At 44.4% G+C, this 23,427-nt stretch overlaps 1 protein-coding gene across 1 annotated transcript in view; it reads left to right on the top strand.

Moving 5' to 3' along the window:
• The window catches only part of TMEFF2 (transmembrane protein with EGF like and two follistatin like domains 2), a 241,593-nt gene that overhangs the window by 132,649 nt on the left and 85,517 nt on the right, over nucleotides 1-23,427 (top strand). Inside the window, exon 6 of the mRNA XM_015566119.1 lies at nucleotides 2,584-2,680. Within this exon, the coding sequence (XP_015421605.1) occupies nucleotides 2,584-2,680 (97 nt within the window). The remainder of the gene's footprint in view (nucleotides 1-2,583; nucleotides 2,681-23,427) is intronic.

The following is a 23,427-nucleotide window of genomic DNA, read 5'->3' as shown; positions in this document are numbered from 1 at the left end:
TACTATATGTAACTATTAAAAATGCTATAAATATAATTATAATACCACTATCATCCGTGTTAAAATATCATCCTATGAAGTATAGTTTATATTGTGTTCTTACTTTTGTGTATAATTGTGAGCGAGCACAGTTCCTCCCCTGGGTCACTTCCAGTAGGTCCCTAAACAAGGATCGCAGCTGCGGAAGAGCAGGGGCGGCCCCTAAGTGGCTGTAACTGTTCCTTAAAGACCTTCCCCTTGCCTTAGCATGTTTCCTGAGTGACGGGAAGTTTGAGTCTGGAAGCTGCGAATCTCGCTGACACTAAAAGGCTCTCCCATTAGCAGCTTCCGTGTTGCATTAATAATAAGAAAGGAATGAAGAGACCAGCCTCTGCTGCTCCGTCTCCCAGGAGGGGAGGCCCCAGCCTCCTGCTCATCCCCAAGGCCCACTCTAATGGTCTTGCCTGTGTGAGAGGAACAGAGAGGATGCTAAGTGCTGTTTGTTTTCTCAGAGTTCAAAATCCCTTCTTGCTTGCGGGGGAACTCCTGTTCTTTTTTAAGACTTCCTAGTTGTCATGAATACTTTTTTGATTGAAGTTAATCTGTCATAATTCATACCTTTATTAATTAAGTAGAGGCCCAGTGCGCGAAATTCGTGCACTTGGGAGGGTTCCCTCAGCCTGGCCTACGCCCTCTCGCAGTCTGGGAGCCCTCAGAGGATGTCCAACTGTCAGACATCCCTAGTAATGCCGCAGAGGCGGAAGAGGCTCCCGCCACCGCCACTGCGCTCGCCAGCTGTGAGCCCGACTTGTGGCTGAGCGGCACTCCCTCTATGGGAGCGCACTGACCACTGGGGAGCAGCTCCTGCATTGAGCATCTGCCCCCTGGTGGCCAGTGTGCATCATAGCGACCAGTTGTTCCACCATTTGGTTGATTTGCATATTAGCCTTTTATTATATAGGATGTAAGTGCCAATTATCAAGTACAGGGAGAAATTGCTTTAGAAAAAATAAATCCACCTTTCCTGGAAAAACTGTAAAACAGAGTCCGCTCAGAGATGTCTCCTGTCTTTTGGGGGAAAAATGTAATCACTTCTCCGCACAGCAGAAAATTAAAGAAAATCACGAATAAAGGCCTTTGCTTTTGCAAATGTTAAAAACCCTTGTTGCCGAAACCGGTGTGGCTCAGTGGATAGAGCGTCGGCCTGCGGACTGAAGGGTCCCAGGTTCGATTCCGGTCAAGGGCATGTACCTGGGTTGCGGGCACATCCCCAGTAGGAGATGTGCAGGAGGCAGCTGATCGATGTTTCTCTCTCATCGATGTTTCTAACTCTCTATCTCTCTCTTTCCTCTCTGTAAAAAATCAATAAAATATATTTTAAAAAAAAAACAACCCTGTTAATAGACAAAGAAGAAACGATGAGAAAATATCTTATTCAAACGAGATGAGTAAGGCTGGATTTGTTAGGTTCAGGGTGCATATTAATGAATTATGTCTTTGTTAAAATTGTGTCTTTTGGGGGTTCATAAAGATAGGAGCCCACGCCATACTTAACAGCTTGTGTTCCTTTTCTACTGAAAATGCATGACCGGTAGCAGAAGTGCACTTTTAAGATCTTTCTAGTGTAAACATCTGTGACCTGTGCAAGGAGTAAGAGGATCTATGCAGTAGTTAGGTGGTTGCAATTTTTCATCCACAAGCAAAACCATTTTTACTTTCAATTATTTTTTAATTGGGTAAACAATAATCCGTCATCTCAAAAGTGTTGCTCAGATTTTCATTATTTGGACTGAAAATGCTAGAAAGTTTTCCTGGATTTATACTACTGTGCCCTGATATTGCATGGTTAATTTTTATAATTAGGCTATAAATTACATACTTTTGTACTTTTAATTTATGAGGAAGAAAGAACAATGTCAATAATCATCATCAATGACAATATATATTTTTAAATTGAAATGTATGTTCATAACCCTCAGAGTAGGAATTACTATGATGGGCTCTGAACTATTTATGTAAGAATCAAGAAATTATTGTACAAACCAATTAAAAGCTGTTTTCTGGAAATTTATAATTAACTTTTTTTTTTTCTTGTAAGTATTTAACATCATAAAGGAAGACAAAGAAGATACATCTAATAAGTCAAGGCTGCCCATTCAGGTTCTTAAAAAAATGTATAAAAGCCTGTGGATGAAAAAGAAATCTACAACTTAGAACTGAGACAATGTTGGGTATCTATTTACAGTCTGGTGGACACTAGATTTTTCCTCTAAGCAAGGAAAAAGATCTAAATCCCTTTTCGTTAAATCACTCTTTCATGTGGTGTATTTATGAGCCAAAGAATTTTCATAAATCCAGTAGACCCTGTTAGTTGTTCTATGTTGCTTGTAAAAAGCTGAAATGTCCGCTACATGCCAATGGGGGGCATGTTATTGTTAGATTGTTCTTAAATTTAGGGAAGAATGGAGCTGTGTACGCCATTCGTATGAAGCCCTGATAGCAAATAGGTCCATTGGGAAAGCAGCAGCTTTCTGATAGCCTCAGAGCTGTTGGTGTTCTGCACACTTGTCTGAATTAGTTTGTTCCCTTCTCTCTCTCCTGCAGTCCACGAAGGCTCGGGAGAGACCAGCCAGAAGGAGACGTCCACCTGTGACATTTGCCAGTTCGGTGCGGAATGTGACGAAGACGCTGAGGACGTCTGGTAATGCGCTCTCACTGATTCTTTTAAACAAAATCATGAAAGTTGATTTCCTTGTACTCCTTCCGGTATTTCCTGAAGAAGACAGGGTTGGCATTTCTTTTTTTCTTTTCTAGTTCCTAAGGTGAGGCGGGGGGAATATGAGGGCTATTGTAATGGCAGGAATTTCTGAAACTGAATTAAGAGTTGGGCTGGGCCAGCTGCCCTGCTTCGTTTGATAGGGTATAAAAAGATATCACAGACTCCCCAGGACTGTCAGGGTTAAGAGATGGAGAGAACAATCACATTTACCAGAACATCTCTCAAGAAGCGTGGTCAGGAGACAGTGGGCATCTGCTAATCCGCTTTGAATGGTGGGTCCGAGTGACCTTGGAGCTTTTACTGAAGTGTCTGCCTATGTGTGCCGGTAGCTGAACTGGGAAGATGGGAAAGCAAAGAATGACCTGAGCCGCCCTCTAGGATCAACTTCCCCTTCACTCAGCAGTACGCATCTTCTCCTGTAAAGATATGCTGAAGCAATAATGAATATTATTTACTTTGAATGGGTCCCAAAGTGCTAGCCTAGGGCATGAACATGTGTTTGGTTCTACCTGATCATACCCAGAGTAGTGACCAACCTAGAAGCCAGAGGAGGCCTTTGTGCTGTGATAGTGGAATGAGGCAGTCTCTCCTCTCTCTCTCTCTCTCTCTCTCTCTGTCTCTCTCTCTCTGCTCTCCCCTCTTCCTCCTCCCTTTCTCCCTCACAGGAAAACAGCCAAGTGTCCTTTGTTTTCTTCAAAATGCACCCATGCTTGTCTAGAGCTCTTAGCACTCATTTTGATCAAAGTGGCTGAGTAAATCTTACATGCTCTCACCAACAAAAGGAGTGGTGATTCTGTGACTGGGCGGTGGTATTAGCTAACATGATGGTGGTAATCCTATCTATATATATAAAAGCCTAAGCTACCATTCAACCATTCGACTGGTAGCTATGACACACACTGACCACCAGGGGGCAGATGCTCAATGCACAGGCATGGATACATGGAAAAGACTGATGAATCTCAGAAGGTAGGGGGAAGTGGGGAGGGCAGGAAGAAATTAACCAAAGAACTTATATGAATATTAGAGGCGTGGTACACAGATTCGTGCACCAGTGGGGTCCCTCAGCCTGGCCTGCTGGGATTGGGCCGAAACCAGCAATCCGACATCCCCCGAGGGGTCCCATTATTGCTTCAGCATATCCTGCAAGAGGGCACAGGCCAGGCCGAGGGACCTCACCGCTGCATGAATCCATGCACCAGGCCTCTATTTGCAGTATAGAAGTGTAACAAATCACCCTGTTGTACATCTTAAACCTATACAATATTATATATCAACTAAATCTCAATTTTTAAAGAGTAATCATTTTGATCAAATTTTGTGGATGGAGGGGATAATTTAAGGGACAAGAAGAGGAAATGAAGGCAACATAATTTTGGCAAGAGTGAAACAGTCTGCACTTAAAATCTTTAAAAATATGTTTGAGTGCAGATGAAGTTGAGGATTCCAACGGAGCACAGTGGGGCTCTTGGGGTAAATTAGTGGTTGCATATTTCAGAAAAGTGGGACTTAGAATTTTACTTACGTCTCCCCAAATGCTTTAGGGCTCTGTATGTTAAGACACACTTCCAGGAAATATGCTTTTTAAAGATCTCATATTTAATGTTTGCTTATAACTGCATCTGTAGTTCAACATTATTTTTAAAGCTGTTAGAAATCTTGCTATCAATGCTTTACTTTTTAAAAATTTACATGGGTCCCTAATTTTTTCTTAAGAACTTCCATTCCCCTGGTTTCTCATCTCCCTAGTGATTATCTTGGTGACATAGTCCCCTTTACAAGTGCAAAAACTTAAGAGGTGAGTTGAGCGAGCAGGTGAAGATTACAGACTGCTTACTTCAAGCTGCTCACTCGTATGCCTGTTTCTCTCAGTTATCTTCAACATAATCCTGGGAGTGTATTCCTTTATGATCTCGCTCTGTAGAGAGGGCTCTGAGCTTTTCAGTGTTAAGTGGCAGGGCCAAGATGAAGCTCTGAGCTGCAAGTAACCAGAGGGCGTTAGCCTAACAGCTCAAGCAAAGATGCAATTAAAACCTCATTGTTCCCTGTCCTGTCTGCAATCATGAGATGGCCAGATGGCAGGACCAGGACCCACAGGGTGAGAGCTGTGTTGGGGGGCAGTGCCTGCAGCCACCGTGGGGAAATGTCAGGCAAGTGGTGTCACTCCTGGTGTCCCAGCAAAAGACGGGGCCCATGGTCTGGAGGCAGACAGTGCAGGGAGGTATGGGCAAGGCCCGGGGCGCCTGGACTTAGAAAAAAAAAAACTCAGTTCAAAACCACGGAGAAGGGGAAGGCAGACCCTCAGTCCGTGAGGAGTGGGTCACCAATCAGGAAAGGCAACCGGGCAGATGAGGGGAGTCTGGGGAGACACCCGCTGTAGGAGCTGCTGTAGGAAACAAGCCCGGGACCAGGGGTGGGACCAGCACCTGGACCTCAGAAATCAGTGCCAAGGTCAGGGGTCAGCGTGCTGAGGGATGCTGAGTCAGTTAGCTCCTGGCTAAGGGCATCTCTACACCCCCAGCCTCCAGACAGGACTGGCTCCGAAGTGGGGCCTAAGGCCCAGCCTCCCCAGGGGCTCAGTGGCAGAGCTGGGCGGGCTGGGGGGCGGCAGGGCAGGGGCCAAGCAGGGCATGTACTCCCCAGCAGGAGTGAAGAGCTGTTGGCGGGTAGTAAAAGGTACTGACGGGTGCTGCAGTGATAAGCGTATTGTTTTCCATCGGCATAAATGCCTCTGTATGTTAACGCATTATACTGAGGCTGGCCATGCAGGGTAGATGGAGAGAGCCAAAGGACACAGAAAGAAAGCAGTCAGTGGAATTAAACAGGCGTGGGATAAGCGGGGCTACAGAGAAAGCCAGGAAGCGGTAGGGGAGTGGCCTGACCCGCATCCCGCAGGCCGATTCGGGGGCTCTGAGGTGCCATTGATGTGGGTGAAGCCACGGCGGTTCCCCAGCGCGCAAAGCCCCACACATGCCGTATGGCCGCCGGGAGGGCAGCTCTGTGCTCTGTGCCATCTTCTGCGCTGACACGAACTCAGCCGCAGGTGTATGCCACACAGCTCCTCAGCCTGCATCACCAGGTCATAGCAAGGCGTGAAGGAATGCTACGGAGAAATAAGGTTATTATTGCATCTGCAGTATTGGAACCCCGGCCCAAGAAATGAACATTTTAGTACGTCTCGCCGCAGGACTAAGGCTGGTTAGGCAAAGGTGTGCACGTCCTTTCCAGGTGGTGATGAGTCTTGGTTAGAGTTAGAATCCAGCACAGTCCCCTGACCTTGTTCCCATAGGCATCTAGCTGAGAAGCAAGTCTCACTGGACGTGGGGAAGAAAAAATAAATGAGAAGGGAGAGTGTTAAGGAGAGTAGAGGAAAAGGAGAAGAAATACTAATTAGAGGGTGGCATTGGTAAACCGTGTCCTGATGTTTTACTTACACTTTAATACCTTTATTTGGGGAAAATGTGATTTATTAACTCATGTAAGTCTCTCATGTAGCATTGACTTCAAAATCGTTGGAGCACCTTGCAAAGGGAAGGGGTATGTGGCTTGTTTGTGGGGCCGGGGTTGAGAAGAAATGAGCCTGGCCAGTGTGGTTCAGTGGTTGAGCGCTGACCTATGACCCAGGAGGTCACAGTTCGATGCCTGGTCAGGGCACATGCCCGGGTTGCAGGCTCAATCCCCAGGAGAGGGCATGCAGGAGGCAGCTGATCAGTGATTCCCATCATCGATGTTTCTATCTGTCTCTCCCTCTCATTTCCTCTCTCTGAAATCAATAAAAAACATTTTAAAAAGAAGAAATGAAAAGAAAACCTTAAAGGTCCTTTTTCTCTATATCTAGACTGAAAAGTCAAAACGGATACATTTGCACATCAAAAAGACTCTCAAATACATCCTGTCAGAGTAGGTTATAAAGAAAAGGCGTGGCAGGTAGATAAGCCGGACATGGTCGCCGCAGAGTAAGGCAGCCCCACCGGATAGCACTGAGAGGACCCCCTTATGGTCTCAACACACATCGCCGATACTTGGTTGGTTTTAGAAACCGCTTTGTGTTCCCTTAATTATCTTCCCTCATAAATTATGTCTGGAAGTCCAAAGTAGGTCTGCAGGAACCCTTGGCTCTCAGAACTACCTAAGAAGTACTAGTAATTAGCCTGGAACTTTCCGTCGGTCCCGTCCATCAGAAGTAGTTCAGCGCCCAAGGGTTGATTCTTGATTTAATAAAAGATTAAAGTCGGTAGCTGGTTTGATCCGAGGGACGGCTGGGCATGAAGTTGCCCGCGTGCCTACCGAGTCCAGGGAGGGGCCCGGGTGTAGGCGCAGAGGCGGCGGGGGACGTGTGGCCTAAAGGGACGGCTTGGTGACGCTGTGTGTGCTTCTCGCGTGCGCAGTGGGGTCTTGCTTCCGTTTAACTCCGCTCTCCTGTTCTCAAATGCACTCGGGCTCCATTAGCAAAGTCACATCGGCTTAATGGCTATTAATTCCTCAGGCGGCCATTTATTTTCTCTTTGAAACATCAGCGATGTCTTCCCGTTTTCGTGCATCATATCCTAGCTGGGCCGCGATGGTGAGAAAGGAGAAAACAAAGTCGTTGCAGTGAAAGGGCTCAGAGGGGAGAATGAATGGGCATCTATTTTCTTCTGTCTCATGGATGTTCCGGAACTGAAAGGGATGCGGGAGTTGGCGGTCTGTGCGCGAGTGTCTCTCACAAAGACCGTTTAGTCCGAAGCCTTTAACCTCATGCGCCTTTGATCCGTGAGGCTCCCTGTGGCTGGCAGAGCGTGTGGCTGGCAGGCTGCCCACCGTTAATGCAGGGGGGACCGGGGAGGGTCAGGAGCATTAGAGCCGGGCTGTGGCCGCGGACGACCCTGGGCCCTGGATTTCACATCCCTGTAAGCAAACAAGGCCTGAGGTCCCGGTCGGGAGTGCATCTGCATGATGAGTGGGGGAGGGAAAACGAAGAAAATAGAGAAAGAGATGTCCTTTAAAAACGACTGCTGGCCGAAGATGGAACAAAAAGACTGTGTTGCGATTGGAAAACTTCCAGCGTTTCCTACGAAGCACAAAGAAGATGGGCCGGGCTGCAGATGGGGATCTGAAGAAGGGGATGCTGATCAGTTGCAAACCTTTGGGGACTGAGAGTTTATTCAGCCTCCCCTGGCTGCTTCCCTCTTACCGATTTCCTGCGCTGTCTCCCCTGAGAGATATGAACGTGGTTTCCAGGATCGGTTCTGGCTTCTAACATTTCACTCACGGAGAGAATGAAAACACACACAACAGCAGGACGTGGGTCCGGTCTAGAAGGTCCAAGGGTCCTGTCGGATGCAAGGCTTTAGGAGACCACCTTTCCGGTGCTAAGATTCCTGCCTCCGGGACCTGCCTCCTCACCCCACCCCCATGAAGCCCACGCTGTCACCTCATCAAGTCTCCGCAGTAGCGTCTGCTGGTGCAGATGGGTGGGGTGTGACGGGGAAAAACACCTCTCTTTCCTTCGATGCTTCCGTTTGCCCACAACAATGTTCGTTTTTTAAGAGATATTGAATGATTTTTTATGGAAAATAGCCTTCTTAGGACCATGAGTGTGCCAGTTAGATCGAAAAGGTGATTAGCCATGAGGTTGCAGAGAGCAGACGTGTCTTCATCAAACTTTGGTTATTTTGAGCAGGTTCACCTTGAAGTTACTTGTTTTGAAATGACAGTACCACCCTGATTATGGACCAGGGTGAACATTACTTATTTGTTATAACTAGCGATAGTTTTCAGTTATTTATCAAGGAAAGCGGCTCATAACACAGTTATAGAGACTGGCCATGTTACAGTCCGCCTGTCGGTGATGCTGGTGTGTCATCGCAGTATTTCGGCGGGGGGTGGGGGCGTTTTGCAAAGGCCGAGCACTGAGGACCCAGAAGAGCGAGGGCACTGCTCCCTGAGCCGTCTCTACGCAAGGTGGGATTTATTCTTTGTCGCCTTTGGGACTAACGGGCTACGTGCCCCTTTCCAAGTGGCAAAGGAGGGTGTATTACAAATGCAAGAGTAGAAATTATGAGATATATAGGAAGAGGAAAGAGCTGCCCAGTTAAATGGCAAATAATGTGGCCCATATGCCAAGGGGTATAATCCCTATCTTAGTGGCAATGTTGTCTCTTTTTTTTTAATCACTTAAAAATACGATGCTACACCTCTTATTTCCCGATTCATATGTTTGATGATTTCACTGAAATTGAATTTTTATAGTTTTCTCTGATTATAAAAGTTGTGCATGTTTGTCATAGAAATTTGAGGAGACTAGAAATATGAAAACTATTACAATGTCATCCCACCATTCCAAGATTACCGCTGTATATTTTCCTTCTGTGTGTGTGTACATGTGTGCATGTGCACATGTGTGTATGTACACATGTATTTCTAATGAGTCTGGACATATTTTACATGTCCACAAAGTCTCTATTTTTACAAATTTTACTTCATCTTGAGGCCGAGTTTGGAGATTATTATGAATGTTTATGAACCCTCTATTTAGAGTTGAACAGAACTTCTGTGGTCCAAATTTTAATGACCCTTCCTAATGTTTGCATTTTTTAAGACAAATGAATTTGAGAGTACTGTCCTCACACTAAGATCTAAAAAATATACCAAAACCTAAATCCTCTCTAACTCAACGTTAGACATTTTTCTTGGTTAACTCCAAGGGACTAAACAGTATGTATACCAAAACCATTTCCATTGTTTGTATCCAAAGAATCATAACAAACAGATTTCTGAGATATAAACATTATTTACTAAAAAACTGCCTCCCAAGGGAGTTTAAGTTGGGTAGAAACTGTTTCTGATCAGTGATTTACTTCAAATAGTAACATATTATATGTGTTGGTTCAAACAACAAATTAGCAAAACACCAATCAGAAAAGATATATGCACCCCTATGTTCATAGCAGCACAATTTACAATAGCTAAGATTTGGAAACAGCCTAGGTGCCCATCAGCAGATGAGTGGATTAAAAAACTGTGTTATATCTGCACCAGTGATGGCGAACCTTTTGAGCTCGGTGCGTCAGCATTTTGAAAAACCCTAACTTAACTCTGGTGCCGTGTCACATATAGAAATTTTTCGATATTTGCAACCATAGTAAAACAAAGATTTATATTTTTGATATTTATTTTAAATATTTAAATGCCATTTAACAAAGAAAAATCAACCAAAACAATGAGTTCGCGTGTCACCTCGGACACACGTGTCATAGGCTCGCCATCACTAATCTACACAATGGAATACTATGCTACAGTAAAAAAAGAAGGAATTCCTACCATTTGTAACAGCATGGATGGAACTGGAGAGCATTAAGCTAAGTGAAATACGCCAGTCAATGAGAGAAAAATACCACATGATCTCAGTCGTTTGTGGAATATAATGAACAACATAAACTGATGAACAAAAATAGATCCCAAGACAGAGAAGCATCAAACAGACTGTCCAACCTCAGAGGGAAGGCAGGGGAGGGTAGGAGGTGGTGGTGGTAAGAGATCAACCAAAGGACTTGTATGCATGCATATGAGCATAACCAATGGACACAAACACTAGGGAGGTGAGGGCATGTGCTGGGGGGATGGGGGTGGCCGGGGAGGTTGTCAATGGGGGAAAAAGACAAATGTAATACTTTAATCAATAAACAATAAAAAATAATAATTAAAAACAACAACAAATTAGCAAGCCCACCTTGGCAGCCCACACAGGCGTATTCCAGACACATTTCCCTAACAAGCAGGATGTGTAATATCTAATAAGTGATTGAACAAATCAAAGATTATGTGCAATACCCACTCAAAAAACCAATACTACTGAAAATCTAAATGCTTTTTTTACTACAAAGAACAAAACAAATTAAAACAAATATCTGATTTTTCTAGTCCCCCCAGTGCAAAGTTAAATTGCATTCATTCATCCAGTTATCACTAAGCTGGGAATGAAACTTAAGAAATGGGTATGATGCCCTCGGGAGAGACAATTTTCTAAAGGTTCTTCACACCAGCTCTTTTAATTCATTGCAGTCTTTTCTATGTCTTTGACACAGCAGTTTACCCTCTTCTCGGAGCTCATCCTAAAATGAGCCTTCTACAATCAAAATAATATTATCCGGGGTAATAAAAGCAATACTAGGTTCCAACTAGCCATGAGTGCCTAGAATCAGCAGATATTAAGAGACGAATATCAGGGAGAAGTGCATAACATAACAATTGGGGGGAAAGAAAAAGTAAGAAATGAAATAAAATATTAGCTTCGCATTAGCAAAAACACAGTGATGCATTTCTGTAATATACACCAATATCACAAATGTGGTACTTTAAGACCTTCAAATGTAACATCGAAGTATTAATTATGACAATGAAATAAATCATATATTTAATGAAAGTATACAACTTAGTTTTTTTTAATATCTTTTTTCTTTAGCAAATTTGTTGATTTGAGAAAAAGAAAATGCAACAAAGCTGTCTGCATTACAGCGACATTGGACAGTCAGATTTGGGGGGAGCGGGGAGAGCCCTGTATTGATCAATATATCTGTTTCCAGGAGAAGTATGGTTCTTGTGGTGTCATGAGGAAAAGCATTTGGAGGGACCTGCAAAGGGAGGAGGGGGGTCTGCTGGCAAGATTCACTTGTGAAGCAGAATAAAAAAGATGCCCTCTGATGTCCCCCCTCCATCTGTCCGGCCATGAGGCATCAGGGCCAGCAGCAGACAAGGTCCAGGTTCCTGCGCCCTGCACCCTGTGAGAGCTTGGTTCAGCCAGCGTTTGTCAAGCTTAGCCTGTGTTCCAGGCTGCAATCTGTTGCTTTGCTGCTGTACCCAGGATTCCCCCAGTCCCCTCAGCTCCCCCAGCCACCCAGGGCCACCCAAGGCTTACGCTGCTGGCAGTGGCAGCAGCAGAGGTGTGATGGGGGCATTACCTTCCCCTGATCACCAGGTCGCCTCCCACCCCTGAGGGCTCCCAGACTGAGAGGGGGCAGGCCGGGCTAAGGAACCCCCCACTCCAGTGCATGAATTTTCATGCACCAGGCCTCTAGTTTTGTATAAATCGGAATCGTTCAGAATGTGGTCCTTTGTGGTTGGCTTTTTCCACTTAGCATGATGTTTTGAAGGTCCATCTGTATTGTAGCATATATGGCATTTTATTCTTTTGACTTTCAGAAAATATTCCATTATATGGATATACTATATTTTATTTATTCATTTATCAGTTGATGGCCATGTGGGTTGTTTCCAGTTTGGGCTGCGATGTAGAATGCTGTTATGAACGTTCGTGTACCAGGTTTGCGTATGTGTGGCCAAGTTGGGCGTGTGTTTTCTTTTCTCTTGGGCATAGACCTAAGTGAGGAATGGCTGGGTTCATTGGTAACCTTATGATTAACTTTGAGGATCTGCTGACTATTTTCCTAATTCACTGCATCATTTTATATTTCCAGCAGCAGTCTGCACGGATCCGAATTTCTCCACACCCTTGCCAATACTTGTTATTACCATTTTTTCAGTGTTGTGCTCCAAGTTAGGTGTGAAGTGTCATCTAATTGTGGTTTTGACTTGCACTTTGCAGATGGCTGATGATGTTGAGTCTCTATTGATCATTTGGATAATCTCTTTGGAGAAATATCTATTTCGATCTTTTGTCCATTTTTAATTGAGTTATTTACCTATTTGTTATGGCATTGTAGGAGCTTTTTAATAATATAGGTATAAGCCTCTTGCCAAATACACATGATTTTGCAAATAGTTTCTTCTTCCTGTGGAGTTGTCTTTTCACTTGTATGATGGTACCTTTAGAACACGGATTTTTAATTTTTACGAATTCCAATTTGCCTGTCTTCTCCTCTGTTGCTTCTGTTTTTGGTTTCATATCTACGAAGGCTTTGCTTAACCGAAGGTCACGAAGATTTACTCCTGTATTTTCTCCTATAGGACTTGCAATTTTAGCTCTTATATATAGATCTGTGACTCATTTAGAGTTAATTTTTGCATATGGAGGAAGGCAAGGGCTCCCAAAACATTTTCAGTTGTTCCAATACTATTTTTTTCTCCATTGAACTTTTTTGGGTATTCTTGTAGAAAACAATTGACCCTGCATATGAGGGTTTATTTTTGAATTCTCATTCTATTCGATTAATGTAAATGCCTTTCCTTATGTCAGCACTAACTCTTTTTTTTCATAAGTAAAATATGGGAAATAAGGGTTTTGGTATAGATGATTTCCATGATGCCTTTGAATTCAGATATCAGCTAATGTTGACATACAATGTGATATCCGATTCAGGTGTTCAGCATAGAGGTTACACACTTATATAACTGACGAAGCGCACCCCTGCTAAGTCTAGTGCCCACTGGACACCAGACATAGTTACCACTGTGTCTATAAATACCCGCCCTGCCGCACCCTCGGTGGTCCCAGCGGCATTGTTCCTCTTTTCCTTTGGACTAAAACTCCCACTAAGGCATTTTTAAATTAGAAGAGATGCTCTATTGTGTCCAGAAAGTAGCATTCACCACCCTGTACTCTAACCTTCAGCCTGAAAGGAACAGAAACACACTTTTTATATTGGCTAGTCCTCTCTTTAGAAAGCACAGAAAAATAGGAGCGTCTGTAAAGTATATGGGGCAGCAATGGCAAAAGATAAAAATGCAATGACGCTATTTAAATAAGAGGAAATTCAAGAAGTGAATTATAAAACAATGCTTAGGAGAAGGAAGAAAAAGAAAAGGGAGATAGAAAAAATAGTTATAAAGAAAAATCAAACGAAGAGAAACTGCTACAATTAATCAAAAATAGTCTCTAAATATCCTGGAATTCAAGGGGAAAAAAAGAAAAGGAATAATTCTTATGGTAGAATTAGAAAAGACAACTAGTTTATCAAGGTACTTTAATTCTGAACTCCACAAGAATTAATACTGTATGCCTTTAATAACATTTTTAATGAAATGGAAGACAGCTTCCTTGATAACTAGCTTATAAATTATATAAATTAGTTGTATTGGATCTTAATGTAATGCATCAGTGATAACATTCTACAGCTGTCAATTATAACTCTGTAGAGGTGATTCTCTGAGACCTGAACAAATATATCCAGACACATCACTGTTATGGCATCTAACTCAGTACAGGGTGAAAACAAACGGAATTGTCTGTTTTCTTAATTATTGCTATTTCAGCAAGAAATTAGGCAGAAGCCCTAAAATATTTCATATAAGTGTTTTAGGATTATAATTCCCTCATGCAGGTGTCAAAACGAAGCAGTTGTTGAGAGATAAGCTTGTTCATGTGGCAGAGGCGGGCAGCGGCCAGGGTCCTAGGTGGTCCTGGAACATGAAAGTGAGTGCAAAATGGGGAAATACTGATCCGATTTTTATGACAAAAGTTCTTGATTTGATTATAGTTTGTTAAATGGTTGAAAAGTACAAATGAAAAGATAAAAATGCGCAAACCAATAGATCATAACATAGGGCCTAACGATTATGATTATGGGTTTAAAATGCAAAATGTAACTAGGAGATGGATTTACTTACAAGTCTTCCTACTATCAAGTCTGCTCTTTCTCTTTTGACTCAGGTAATCAATCAATAAATAGCCAATAATGTGTTAGGCATATTTGACTCTGTGTTTTCTGAAAATCCTCAGAATGAGGTTTATAGTCCTTTATGAGTATAAGCTTCAGGAAATTTTAACCCACTTATTTATCTCTTGCATCTTTTCCCTCCAAGTTTTGTTTGTACCAACCCAAAGTACAGTTTTAAATTTGTTTATTAATGTCTATTTTAATTTTTTGATATACAATATTAGTTTCAGATGCACAGCATAGTTGGTTAAATATTCCTATGACTTACAAAGTGATCCCCCTGGTAAGTCTAGTGCCCACCTGACACCATACACAGGCATCACCATATTATTGACTAGATTTTCTGAGCTGCACTTCACATCCCTCTAACTAGTTTAATAATTGGCAATTTGTAGTTCTTAATCCCTCCCACCCTTTTCACCCATCCCCTGAACTTTCCTCCCATCTGTCCACCGCCAATTTGCTCTCAGTATCTTTGAGTTCGTTTTTGTTTTGTTTGAATTAGAGGGGGGAGAAATTTCAGCGCTAGGGACCGAACAACACATGGTAATAAAGTTGAGTGCACAAGGGCAGGAGCCCTGCATTTTTTAAATGTAACTTAGTTTAATGCCAATTTTGCTCCTATAACATTGGCTGGAAGGGTTGGTGTAGAGAGCTGTGGATATTAAAAACCGTCGCCTGCAAAGTAACTGGCTAGGAAGTCTTTCTTTTTAACAGGAAATAAGACAATACAATGGGTGCAACACGCAGCTTCAGTGTAGAGCAGGGCAGTGTCAGGACCAGCGGGATGATTAGGTTTGACAGGTTGGAGAGAATAATTTTAAAATAACAACAGCTAAGCAATAATGAGCACTACCTTTGTGCCCTGCACTCCCCCAAGGGCTTTGCACTTATTACTTAATTTAATCCTCACAGGAACACACAACTTAGATACTATTTCAGTTTGAAGCATGAAGAAATGGAGGCACAATGGTGTTAAGTAACTTGTCTAAGTTTACTTAGCTATTAAGGGTCAAAATCAAGATTTAAACCCAGAGGTCACACTCTTGCCGATTTTGTGAACATGCTCCAGAGAATTGGGGGAACAGTGGAGAACTTGCAAGACTCAGAAGATCTGCAGGTGTGGAGAAGGGAGAGAAGTTCACTCAGGGAAACAAAGAAGGAAACGTGTTCACCATAATTAGCGTGTAAGTCACGTGCATTGTCTATGGAAGTCCAGTGCCCCGTCTCATTTATTCCTCTGCAACAGTGCGGAGAGTTGGGTGTGATTTTCCTACTTTTATACAAAGGAAGATACTACGTGTCAGGGGGATAAATAATGTACAAATGTAGGTTGACAGGGGAAGTTCTTGAATTAGACCTCAGATTTGCCTAAGATAATTGTAAGGTCCATGCCCATTTCATGGCATAATGCTACAGAGTAGATGTTGGGGTAGAATAAGGTAAAGAAGCTGTCCTCTCAGGTGAAAGAATAGCCTATGACTGAGGCTGGGTATGGTACCTGAAGAATTGACAAGTACCTGTAGCCAAATGATGGAATGCTTAGTTGTCCAGTATATTAGGGTAAATAACACTCAATGTTATAACAGAGAAGTGCCAGATTCTCAAAGGCTTAACACACACACATTTATGTCTTGCTCTCATTGTAGTTCAAGGTAAGTGTCCTAATCAGCCAGTCTCACCAGGGTCTTTTAGGGACCATGCCTGTTTCCCCATCGTGGGCCTGCCCTTCTCTAAATCACTGAGCTCCCACTCCTTCATGTAATAGAAAGTAAAAGGGAAGAAAAGATCCTACATGGGAGTTTGTGTTGGCCAGTCTTGGAAGCGGCAGTCCTCCCCTCCACATACATCTCTCTGCCCAGAACATTGGTTGCACAGTACAACCTGCGTTAAGGAGAAAGAACTCAGTAATGGAGTTTGGTGATGGTCCCTGAACGAGAAAGCGATGAGATAGGGAAGCTGTGAGTAGCGTGGACATGCACTCAGTGCACATGATGGGCCCTGCTTTGTGTGAGCCCTGACAACACAGAGTATAACGCAAAGTCCACGGGTGTAGAGAGCTTAGAATCCTGGGAGGTTCCAGTCCAAGAGGGTGACATAGACATCCTAACAAATGGAGGGACAGGGCGCTGGTGATGAAGAAACAAACAAGTAAGCAAGCATGATATTTTCAGATACATTTTTAAAGAAGAAAACAAGAGTCCTGAAACACGGGGTCCTGGGAGAGGGGAACACTATTTAAGATTGGGTGTGTAAGGAATGGCTCTCTGCGGATGGTCATTTGAGTTTGGCACCTGCTCAATTATGAGAAGCAAGAGATTAGAAAAAGGGGCAAAGAGAAATGAAGATTCCAAAGCCGAGTGCTGGGAGGAAAAGGGGAATGACTTTGGAAATAGGGATCAGGAGGTAGTCAATTTGGAGTAGGGGTGAGGGGTGGTGAAAGTTATGTTCTGACCCAGCTGGTAAAAGGCAGAAGCAAGCGGAACACCCATAGGCAAGTAATTAAAGGTTAAGTTGCGTGGTGCAGCCAGAAAGAGCTGCAGGAGTTCAGAGATATCTAATAAAAATAGACTTGGTGCCGAGGAATGAGAATAGGCACTGGGCTAGCCAAAAGCTAGACTCCTGGGAAAAGGACACCAAATATTTACTGAAAATAATGTGATAGTGGAAAGCGAGGACAAACCGAGTAATGGGAAATGGAAAGAGATCAGGACATATTAATTAAGAGGCAGGAAATGAGAAACAGACCAAAGAAGAAAAAACAGGGAGCTCGTATCCTCCACTTGTTTAATTAAGAGAGAAAATCCCTGCCCTGCGCTCACCGAATGTTCTGATCCCTCCGGAGGAAGGCAAATGTGTTGCGGTGCAGGATTGTACTTCCCGGGTCCCTTGTGTTAGGGAACCTCAGGTGTGCGATTCCAGACCTTGGCTGAGCGTCTGGTGGCCAGTGGAGGTCCCTTCAGAGTCCTTTCCTCTCTGGCTTGGTGACCAGCAGCATCCAAGCTGGGCGACTGCTTCCGTCCGTGGGTGACAGGGAACATGAACAGGAAAGAGATCTCTGTTGTCCTGAGCCACTGAGGTGCTGGCGTTGTTTATTGCCGCAGCATAGCATCTCCATCGCCTCTTATCCTGACTGAGAACTCGGTACCAATCAGAACAGGTAAATGTGGAGTAAGACTGACTCCTGAGATAGGAAACAGTGATGACATCGAGGGTCACCAACGAAAGCAGAGACCTTAATTTGGCAAATGACACTGGCTGCTGTGGTCCGAAAGTTTGTGTACCCCCCAAACTCATATGTGGAAGCATAACCCCTGAGGTGGTGGTATCAGGAAGTGAGCCCTTGGGAGGCGATTAGGTCATGAAGGTGGAGTCCCATGAGTGTGGTTAGTGTCCTTATAGAAGAGACCCCAGAGAGCTAGCATGCCCCTTCCACCACATGATGATATAGCAAAAGCCAGCCATCTATGAGGAAGCAGCCCCTGACCAGATAGCAAATCTGCTGATGCCATGACCTTGGACTCCCCAGCCTCCAGAGCTGGGAGGAATACATTTCTGTTTATAAGCCACCCAGCTTACGGCATTTTATTATAGCAGCCTAAATGGACTGAGATTCTCCCCAAAGGCCTTGCAGCTGGGTGGCTCTAGGACCTTCTCCACAGGTGTGTTCACCTCACCATCCGTGCTCCAGCTGTGAGGGTGGGGGAGGCCATCTCCTGCAGGGCTGCGGGGAAGCCCCTCCGACCGGTGGGCCGGCAGCTCCCTGCCTCCTCCCCACAGCCCACTACCTCCTCCCCGCAGCCAGCAGGAACTAGGGTGACTTTCCCAAGGAGGAGGGAGTGGAGAGGACAGCTAGTGGTGCTTCCAGATCTCCAGGCCTGCACTGCCCATGACCCAGGAGGAGAAAGAACCAGGTAATCGGAAGCCAAGGCATAAAGCAGGGCAAGGATTTATAAATGGGAAGAGCAAGCTGCCTGATTGGCTCCTGACTAGAGGACATATTTAGGAAGGTAAAGCCAAGCTTACAAGAATAAAGCAGAGTTGATTTTCCATGTAAGGTCAACAAGTGGAGAGACTAGTAAAAAGAAGAGAACAAAAAGAAGGAAACCCGTTTCTGCTCCTACAACGCGCAACGTGTCCGTGACTTGTTTTCCCGTAGAAAGGTGATGAGGGCGGGAGGGAAAGAAAATGAATACCTTTTGTAGCTCATTTCACTACTGGTAGTCACCTCATTTTAAATTTGAGGAATTATACTTAAACTATATTGGAGGTAGTGTTTTTAATGTTTTAAATGGAATCTGAGATTCATCCTGAACTGTAAGTAAGAAACCATCTAGTTTTATTCATTTTTAAAACTCGCAATCATGCTTAAAAAAGGGAAAACGTTTTTTTCCTTCTCTAAAAGAGGAAAGAGAAACAAGCTAGTAAAACTCATTCTGTTAGGAAATTTCTTTCACAAGAAGAGAATGCTCACTGCCTAACTACAGAGGCCGCACCAAGAGGAATCCTGGATTTGCCACGGAGCTAAATCCCAGGTGTGTGGCCATCACATTATATCAAAGTCAAGTCTAACAAAGCTGTCTCACTTACTCATTGGCCATGAGCCAAGGTTTCAAATCCTGGTGATTATGTTTTAATAGACAAAGACATGCTTTGAGGAGCGGGTGGATGGATGGATGGATGGATGGATGGATGGATGGATGGATGAGCGTATAGGAATATACTGAGGCAGCTGGGTGTCTTGGGAGGACATAGAGCTGCACAAAGGGGCCTTGTGCTGAAGCAGTCTAACTAGGAGCTGAAATGCTGATAGACAAAGACATGCTTTGAGGAGCGGGTGGATGGGTGGATGGATGGATGAGCGTATAGGAATATACAGAGGCAGCTGGGCGTCTTGGGAGAACATAGAGCTGCACAAAGGGGCCTTGTGCTTGAAGCAGTCTAACTAGGAGCTGAAATGCTGACGTCGGACTGCCTGGGCTTCCATTTGGGTCCTGCCACTTAACTTCTGTGTGGCCTTAGGCGAGTTCCTTAACCTTCCTGAGTCTCCATGTTCTCTTTCATAGACAGAGAATTTTGACATCTATTATACGAGGCCGTTAGGAAGATAGATAACTACTATTATTAACCTCAATTGTCTTTGAGTTCCTTATTTTAAAACATCACAAAAGTGTTTCTCTTTGTGTAAATCCTGATCACTTCTTGTTCAGACTGTGATCTGGGAGAATATCACCTGTTCTCTATTATTGGTGACCTGTAGAAGGGGTGTCCTAGTTTATCTTAGACATTCTAAGTTTCCAGAGCTTCCATTTGAATAGGGCTTGAATCTTAACCCTTATTCTACCGAGGTGGGGGGTGGGGGAGGGAGTGAACACGGCCAAATCAGTTGTTTGGAATTGCATAAGTTAAATTAATGCTTTGACTTACCTTTCATACTACAATAATAGTGTAGGTAGTAAATAGATTAAAGAGTTTAAACCAAGAAAATTTATGCTATCCTGAATTCTCAGGAAATTTCTGATTGTAGTTGTTAGAGGGAAAAAAAAGAAGTATAATCCTAGCTAATAAAGAGGTGATATGCAAATTGACCATCACTCCAACACACAAGATGGATGCCCCCATGTGGACACAAGATGGCCGGCAGGGGAGGACAGTTAGGGGTGACCACGCTGGCAGAAGAGGGCAGTTAGGGGTGACCAGACCGTCAGGTGAGGGCAATTAGGGGCAATTGGGCCGGCAGGGGAGCAGTTAGGTGTTGATCAAGCTGACAGGGGAGTGGTTAGGGGTGATCAGGCAGGCAGGCAAGCAGTAGTGAGGCAGCAGTCCTGGATTGTGAGAGGGATCCCAGATTGGAGAGGGTGCAGGCTGGGCTGAGGGGCACACCTGCTCCCCCCGCCCCCCCTACCACCACCACACACACACACTCCATGCACGAATTTTGTGCACCGGGCCTCTAATTTAACAGTTAGGGGCAATTGGGCCAGCAGGGGAGGACAATTAGAGGTGACCACGCTGGAAGAAGAAGGCAGTTAGGGGTGACCAGACCGTCAGGGGAGGGCAGTTAGGGGCAATTGGGCCGGCAGGGGAGCAGTTAGGTGTTGATCAAGCTGACAGGGGAGTGGTTAGGGGTGATCAGGCAGGCAGGCCAGCAGTAGTGAGGCAGCAGTCCTGGATTGTGAGAGGGATCCCAGATTGGAGAGGGTGCAGGCTGGGCTGAGGGACACACCTGCTCCCCCCACACCCCCCCACACACACTCCATGCACGAATTTTGTGCACCGGGCCTCTAATTTAAAACATAAAGTAAGTAGCAATTTTTCACAATACTGTTTATTGATTTTTTTAACTAAATCCAACACCAGTTAGTTTACAACAATGATTATGTTTAATATCCAAAAGTGCCTAAGAGCTTACTCTTGTCATATCACCAAAGAGGAAACTGAGGGTTAAAGGGTTACACGGTGCCTTACGTCACATCGTGTGGCTAATAATCAGTGAAGTGAAGCAGGATCTAAGTGGAGGCAGTCTGGCTGCAGAGCCCTGGCTCCTCACTGCCGCTCTCAATTGCCTCTCAAACAATCACAGTGTGTTAAACCCGTCTGGATGGGACCTTGGAGATCATATAATCCTGTCTCTTTGCATTACTGCTTGTAAATGTAAAGCAGAGAGAAGTTAAACGGTCTGCCCAAGGTTACACACTCCAGCCTTCCCCAACATAATAGCACATTCTCCTTTGAAACTCATTTCCGGGATTTATGCAAACTAATGGGGGAAGTCATAACATTTGTTAATTCGAATGCCCCATGAAAGACTCGTTTTCATCTTGTTTTTCTATCTCATGTCTATGAACGAAATGCAATGACATGTTGCAAAGCCACGAGACTGCCTATCTGCACTGAGAAGCTGCTTTTGCATAGAAGGAGGAAAGCCATCCGGAGGCTGAGCCTGTTTTATTATATTTTAAAAAATATATTTGTATTGATTTCAGAGAGGCAGGGAGAGGGAGAGGGAAACATCAATGATGAGAATCATGGATCAGCTGCCTCCTACACGCATGCCCCTGCTGGGGATTGAGCTCACAACTCAGGCACGTGCCCTTGACCAGAATCGAACCCGGGACCCTTCAGTCCGCAGGCCGACGCTCTATCCGCTGAGCCAAACCAGCTGAAGCTGAGTCTGTTTTAAATGAAATAAGTGTGTGGTCATGTTACTGCTCCCTGGACTATGTTAGTAACCACCAAGTTGGTGCCTCAAAGTCCAATCCATGATAGTCGGTTCAGTCTTCATGGACGTAGATTGGCTTGTCAGTTTACACTTCCAAAACTTTCAACTGTGCAGTGGCTCCACGGGATCCAGGCTGTGGTCAGCTCGGTCAGATTCCCTTGGCCTTCTCATCGTTGACACAGAAAGGTTACAGCAAGCACAGGTGGGATGCACAGCAATGCATCCTATCCTTACAGCACAGCATCCAGTGAAAACGAAGACATTGCCAGGACCACCTGCAACAGCTGACTTCTCATGGCTGTGCTGGGTCACATATTTGTGCTTTGAAACATCATGGAAAAGGGGAGGACCAATCAGCAAGCACCCCCTCAGCACACAAGCTTTCAGTATCGGAACAGAACCATGAATATTTTAGCAAGGGAGGAGGGCAGAAATGGCCTTTGAATGGACAACAATCCATTGCTGCCAAGCCCTCTGCTAATACTGTGGAGTCCAATGTTCAAGCTTCCGGGCTCCACGTTGCTGAGACTTCTCCCCCTGCAGCTTAGCTGCGGGTGCTCTGCACTCCCCACCTCCATGCCTTAGAGGAGTGGTTCTCAGTGTGCGGTCCAGGGACTCAGCTATCATCTGCCTTTTCATTCTCCTCCCTACAGATCCCAGTAGACTTGTCCAGGGGCAGCTTGCTATGCATTATTCGACAGTTTCAGTGCAGAAGCAGGTATTGGAATCTAGCTTGTATCTATTAAAGCAAGCTTAAGGGAATTTTCAAAAAAGTACACATTGCCATGCTCACTAAATTTATTTTTAGAAAATATATTCATTTTTATAAAAGTATGTTAATGTCAACATGTACATATATAAATATATACATACATATATATATGTGTATATACACACACACATATCTATATATATAAAAGCCTAAGCTACCATTTGACCTTTCAACCATTCAACCAGTAGCTATGACATGCACTAATCACCAGGGGGCAGATGCTTAATGCACAGGCACCTGGATTGCGAGAGTGTGCAGGCCAGGCCAAGGGGCCCTGCTGGTGCACGAATCTGTGCGCTGGGCCTCTAGTGTGTGTGTGTGTGTGTGTGTGTGTGTGTGTGTGTGTGTGTGTTTGTATTTTTTTTAAATGAATTATTAAGTTCAAATTTTCAAATGCCTCTGTTTTATGTCCTACTATGGTAAATATCAATAGATATAATGCACATAAATAAAAGCCCTTTGAGGTCCTCGATATGTTGTAGGACTTAAACAAGGAATCATGAGATCAAAAGGTTTGAGAAGTGTTGCCCTCGCTTCACTTACAGTCTCCTCTCCCTGCAACGCCTGGCCTTCATCCGTGGTGCTTATCATAAACAATATCAGGATCTTCCTCAGTCCCGACACCTAAGCTCTGATTCTACTGAATCCCAGTGCATTCGTTTGCACTCATTTTCTGTTGCTGCAAAGCAAATTATCCCAAAGTATTTCAGCTTAAAATGACATGTATTTCCTCCTAGCCGGTGTGGGTCAGGAAGCTGGATGTGTCTACACCCCGTGCTTCTGACACAGGGTCCTTCCAAAGTCTGCCGTCCGGATGTGAGTCAGGGTTGCAGTCACCTCAGGACTCAGCTGGGGGAGATCACCCCCAGGCTCACTCGGGGGGCTGTTGTCAAGACACAGGTCCTTGCTGGCTCTTGGCCAAAGTCTTCTCACAGAATGATGGCTTGCTCTTATCTCTTCCCTCGGAGAAAGATTTCAGGTTGAGGGAGGGGGAGAGGAAGGGAGAGAGAGAGATTTATTGAAGCCAGAGGAGTTTTATAACCCAATCTGAAAGTGACATTTCATCATCAGGAACTGCTGT

The sequence above is a fragment of the Myotis davidii genome, unplaced genomic scaffold (assembly GCF_000327345.1).
Source record: "Myotis davidii unplaced genomic scaffold, ASM32734v1 scaffold221, whole genome shotgun sequence".
In the NCBI taxonomy this organism is placed as follows: Eukaryota; Metazoa; Chordata; class Mammalia; order Chiroptera; family Vespertilionidae; genus Myotis; species Myotis davidii.
The sequence above is the reverse complement of the archived record's forward strand: the minus strand, read 5'-3'. Positions and strand labels throughout refer to the sequence as shown.